This window comes from Eretmochelys imbricata, chromosome 7 (assembly GCF_965152235.1).
Source record: "Eretmochelys imbricata isolate rEreImb1 chromosome 7, rEreImb1.hap1, whole genome shotgun sequence".
Classification (NCBI taxonomy): domain Eukaryota; kingdom Metazoa; phylum Chordata; order Testudines; family Cheloniidae; genus Eretmochelys; species Eretmochelys imbricata.
Window position 1 is genome coordinate 73,263,606 of NC_135578.1, and position 6,068 is coordinate 73,269,673.

Genomic DNA, 6,068 nt, shown 5'->3' on the forward strand with positions numbered 1-6,068 from the left:
AAGGGGCAATGCCCATCTCTCTCTCTCTCCCCCACCTACACACACACACATACAGGGTGTGTGTCATGCTATCGCCCCTCCCTCCATTTGTGCTGCCTTTTAGAGTGTGAGGCTACATTAACAACGTGTTAACCCTTGAGGGCTCAGCCAAGTGCTAGTTCATCATTTAGCAGTAAGGCATTCCCTGGGAAATACCCCACCATCTAACTTCACCACCTCAACCAAGCTTCACAATCATCATTGCTGTGTACAGTATTAAATTGTTTGTTTAAAACTTATACTCTGTGTGTGTGTGTGTGTGTGTGTGTGTGTGTGTATAAAAATGTTTTTTGTCCCATGAAAAAAGTTTCCCTGGAACCTAACACCCCCCCCCCCCCATTTATATGTATTCTTATGGGAAAATTGGATTTGCTTAACATCGTTTCGCTTAAAGTCACATTTTTCAGGAACATAACTACAACGTTAAGCGAGAAGTTACTGTATGTTATACTTTGCATATAACTTAGTTTTGTAAAGTCCTTTGAGATACCTTAGCTGTGGAAGGAATTTACTTTTGTTCTACAATAATGTAAAGCTTTGAAGTGACACTGAACAATTTAGATATATTTCTAATAAGAAAACAAACTACTTCGTAAATCATATATACTATGTAAGCAATTTTTCTTATTTCTGCAGCCCTTCAACATGCTGGGAAGCACATGGAAGACTGCATCGTGGCCTCGTACACAGCATTGCTTCTGGGCTGTCTCTGCCAGGAGAGTCCAGTAAGGAAATGAGTCAATGACTCATTCTAAAATGGTTGTAAATGTTCATTGAAGTAGCCACTTGCAGTCATGAAGTGTTTTTGTTGAGTTAGAATTTTGTGTAAGTTTACTATATTGGGAGGGTCATGTTGGCGCATATATAGCTCAGTGCAAGGTTTGCAGAAGTATTCCATTCTAAACTGGTCTTCACTTACTATATATTTTTAATGCAATAATAATTGACAATATTGCAGGCTGGTTTTTCTTGTGATTAGTCTCATAGCTGAATTTATTCTGGAAAAGAAGGAAATTGGCGAAAATGTTTATAATTATAAACTCGCTGTGTTTCAATAGTTTCAATATGAGTTAAGTTTTTCATATTATTCCATCATAGTCCAAGGAATTTCATTTTTGTCAGTGATTTTTAGAATGCCAAATTTGTACATGCCCGCATTCTTTGAAGATGATCACCTCTATCAGATTGGGAAACATTCTTCAGAGCTGAAATTTAAAATTTAGGAATTCAGAGTTCTAAATATAAATAAAAATTTAGTACTGCATATGTTCAGTTGTGTTCAGAAAGAAAAGAAGTGGGTGATTTTTTTTGACGAGGTATCAGACTTGTCAAGATATACAATGAGTTTAGATATGGTCTGAAGAGCACTGTTCTGCAGCTTCTTGCTGATTTATTATATAATTATCAGTTCTGGAACAGTGACAAGTGCAAGGTCAGTATTTCTCAGCCCTTAAGGAATAGAAATATTATTCCACTGGAAAGGACAGGTCTCACCCTGTCAGTAGGATACTTTTGTCTGTCTGTTTAGCCTTCAAGAATCCTTGGCAGTCTGACTTGATTTAAAATGTTATGTATAAAAACCTGTAGCAACTTCTGTTGGCTAGAGGGGTTGGTCACTTCCTGGAGGATTCTCTGCACCTTGAAATCTTTAAACCATGACTTGAGGACTTCAATAGCTCAGACATAGGTGAGAGGTTTATTGCAGGAGTGGGTGGGTGAGATTCCGTGGCCTGCATTGTGCAGGAGGTCAGACTAGATGATCCATAATGGTCCCGTCTGACCTTAATATCTGTGAGTCATGAGAAGTCATCCTTGGGACTCCATTGCCAGTGGGGATTGTGGGGAAATCTTATGTGTAGTGAGAGACTTGAAGTGTAGAAACTACAGCAATAAGCAGCTCAGGAAAACATCGGGGGCGGGGGGAGAGAGATACTATTACACCATACATACAGACCTCTAATGTTAATTGCAATGCTTGAAAAATGTTTCGAAACTTAAGAGATGTTTGACTTCCTCAGATCAATGTGACTACTGTGAGGGAATACTTACCTGAAGGAGACTTCTCAATAATGACTGAAATGCTCAAAAAATTTCTCAGTTTCATGAATCTTACTGTAAGTATTGCATATTTTTAAGATTGCCAGATGTAGTTACTTTTCATACTTTAAACTGCTCTTTCATTTCCTATCTCATACACTAGTGATATTAATATTGATGAAAGCTTTGCAGCTTTTCTGCTAGTCAACTCTGTCGCTGGGCGGGGAAGGTGATATCTTCATTTTTAATATAGAATGTCCATTTGCCAACCCTTTATTGTGCTAGTACATGGAAAGGAAAACACTTCCTTGTTCCCCTTTGAATATGACCAGTCAATGGAAAATATTTCAGAACCACAGCCTAAATAAAGTACATTTTGTATTACTAATATGTGCGTTCTAAATTGAGAAGAGCTTTCTGAGATTTTTATAATGTCATAAATGCTTTTTTTGTTGTTCTTCTGTTTTCTATTGCTTGTTTTCAGTGTGCTGTTGGAACAACAGGCCAGAAATCTATCTCTAGGGTGATTGAATACTTGGAACACTGCTAGATACTTAACTTCCGCTGCAGGCACACTAATGCTGGAGCTACCCTTAGACAAAGGAAGGAATCATGAAAGAAGTCCTTGAAGATACACCAAGACCATTCATCTGTGTCATTCGTGTTCAGATTTTTAAGGCTACCTGGTCTCTTAACCATGCATTCAGCATTTTCTAAAAGACAGTTACTACATCAATCTGCAACTATCAAAAATGAGGGGGAAAGGTTCTGAAGAAAATAAATATAGAATCGATGCAGTGCAGTATTTAAATATTTTTGGCAGGGTTTACCCTCCCTTTTTTTTCCTGCTTCGTTCATGACAAGTTTAAAGGGGAAAAACTTGCTGCTGATAGTGCAACTGCTGTTTACTGTTGAGCCACTGTTTCATGCCAGCCAGGTGCAAGGCAGCTTAGCTACTGAGGTATCAAACAAATGTTCTAATAAAGAAGTTCTGGACAGCAGTATCGCTCCTATTTGAGTTTAATTTGCTCTTGCTTTTTTGTTACGCGATTATTCCAAAATCATAAAATATAAATTTTTAAATACTTTGGTGATTTTAACTACTGTCTATATTTAAAATTGTTGGAATCCAAAGAGGCAAGGATTGGATTGTTTATATTTTTATACTGTTTTGATTGAAATTAGGTGGTTGAACTACTTCTCAGTTCTAAAACTGTCATGGCCCATATACTGTAAGCTGATAAACCATAACGCTTCATAGTTCTAAAAGACATACATAAACATAAACACATCAAGCAGTTTAAGGGTGTATTATCAAAAAATGCAGTAACTGTAAAGAGTTGTGCCCTGTTAAAGGACATAGTGAAATAATGTTCAATCCCAGGGTAGTTTACACTTCATACTAAGCAAAAACTTTGAAATGCTGTTTTGATTTGTTACAAGGGAGCATTTAAGATATATTTTATAATACTCAATACAAAGAAATTGGATGTTTTAGGGTCAATTCAGTAAAGAAGCTAAAACACCAATGGGGATTAATGTTTCCAGCTGACATAATCTTTCTATTTCATTCTTCTGTAGTATGGCAAAGTTAAATGCATACAATACAAAGCCTTAAAATGCTGATATAGTTAAGATTTTGTTCAGGTTGAGGTCTAGTTCACAAAGCATTGTGTTTGAAGACTTTAGTGGAACAAAAAAATCCCAGAAAATACATTTAGGTTTTTTTTAAATATAGGTGTTTTTTCTTGCACTCATTATTCAGACCAACAAAATTGGTAATGATTTTTATTATGCTGGTCTTGAATATTTGCAGACTCTTAGGAGTTCTGCATCATCAACATTTTCTAAATACCTGTATGGGTAATTACATCATGTTACTCCACTGAATTTGTAAAACTTGAAGCCATAAAAATATTAGCTCTATGTATAATGATGGAGGAAATAACAGGAAATCTAACCTGCTTTTAGATCTTGTGTTATTTTCATGTATAAAGTTACAAACCCGTGCTTTTGTATCAGTGCCAGCTGTAAAAAATTTTTTACATACAGTGGCTGCCTTCTATGTCTTCCTATTTTTGATAATGCAGATTGTTGGGAATTCTGTAAGGAAGTAACTGATTAGAGGCAAAAATCCTATGTTGGTCATAACTTTTTTGCATTTTCTCTCATCACCTTCTAAAATTTTAGTGTACCAGTGTAACTTAGAAGGGATTTTGAAGTGTTTTCCCTTTGGGTAAAAATCTCAGTATAGAAAGAGAAACTTAGTAAAATGAAATATGTAAATTATTTCTGGCAGGATGAATTTATTGGATATGTTTTGCCCATTTAGTCTTATGATTTTAAATTAATGGGTTTTCATTTGTAGTTAGAATTCAAAAAGATTAAACAGTTAAGTTTCTGAGGACAGATGGCAAGAGATAATAAAATATAGATGTAATGCGAAAAAAAAAGTGGGGGAACTATGTTTCTCTGTTACACTGGTAATTGTTTGAATTGGAATTGATTTACTTCAGTGTTTAACAGTTTTTTTAGATAACTAATTGTCAAGCACTGATGAATATGGTTTTTTTTTTTGAGGGTGCGGGGAGAAATAACCCTGTGAACTGCAGTGCATTTTTTGTGTGTTAAACCCTCAAATAACTGCATTAAAGGGTACTTGAGGCCAACTTGCAAATTAAAATTTTAAAGTAACTTTTTTCCATTGTAAATATTTGTGTAAATACTCTCAATTGGAAATTAGAATGGTAGAGTACTTTTCTGAATCCAATCCTATTTTTATTTTATACAGTATTTCTCAGCTGTGATCTTTGGAGCAAAAGCCAACGGCAGGAAAAATAGTTTGTACCAGTTTCATGAAGTATGTCTTTGGGTTTTTGTAAATAATTTTAACTCAAATAAAATTGCTACTTTCAATACACATGTTGTCTTTTAACATGTAATAAAGCATACTTTCTCCATGAGAAATTGCAAAAGAAGAAGGGCTGTATCAGGTGAACAGTAAAAAAAGGAAGTTGATGATGAGGCCTGATGTTAGTGCTCCATTGTGCATTTGCATGTGAGATACCAGCATTCAGTTGAAGGTCCTAGCCAATCATTACCCAAACCAGCAGGGACTGAAGTACTCTGGACACATCCCACATTGGCATCTTGACAGGAGTTATGGAGTTCCCCAGGCAACTCAACAGCAACTCTGCAGCTGATTGGGGAACAGGACAGCTGAGGGAATTGTAGCCAGAACAATGAAAACTCATTAAAGCATGGGGAAAATGGGGCAGTCCTCACTATAACTTCATGGATGTTAACTGACTTCCTCTTCTCTCTTCAGTGGGAAGTAAGGAAATTAAAATAAATTTTGCTGTGTTTTAGTCTGAATGATGATGGTATTCTAATCTGTTCCGGGTGGATTTTCTCCAACACCTCTTCTGTTAAATGATGCAGCTAAATCTTTTCTGTCAAACAGGTGCAAAGTGCAGTAAAAGTCAAAAGCTTGAGAGAATGTGAAAATGGTGGTGTCATCTCATTACCACTCTATTCTATCAACTAGCATCATTATAATGGAATTTTCTCTTTGTGCTGTAAAGAGTGGTTAATAAGAGTTCCAAGTGCTGGAGTCATAAATCATTCATAGACAGTACTGTAAAAGGCAGTCATATCGTTATGTACTCATAAATGTGACTCTAGAAATTCTGAGCAGATTCAGTAGGAGAAATATTTCCATTCTGGTTGCTTTATATTTAGACGTGTAATGGGAGCAGTAGATCTCTGAAATAACCTTGAGGAGTTTTTCAAATTAATAGAACAGTTGTGAGGATCTTATAGGAGAATAAGATTGTTTCAAGATTGAGGTTGACAGCTTTGCAACATTTGATTTATATCCTGAAAAAGTAAACTGGAACACTCTGTGAATACTTGATATATCAAAAGCTTAAATGTAAAAACAGCAGTGGGTATATATTTCCAATCTCATCTAATGGGTTTATTTTGTATGC

The 6,068-nt window shown here is 35.7% G+C and overlaps 1 protein-coding gene across 1 annotated transcript in view; it reads left to right on the top strand.

The window, feature by feature from the left end:
- The window catches only part of WAPL (WAPL cohesin release factor), a 128,759-nt gene extending 123,763 nt beyond the window's left edge, over window positions 1-4,996 (top strand). Inside the window, exons 17-19 of the mRNA XM_077821433.1 lie at window positions 676-764; window positions 2,058-2,153; window positions 2,561-4,996. Of these exons, the coding sequence (XP_077677559.1) occupies window positions 676-764; window positions 2,058-2,153; window positions 2,561-2,626 (251 nt within the window). The 3' untranslated portion in view covers window positions 2,627-4,996. The remainder of the gene's footprint in view (window positions 1-675; window positions 765-2,057; window positions 2,154-2,560) is intronic.
- The last annotated feature ends 1,072 nt before the right edge of the window (window positions 4,997-6,068 follow it).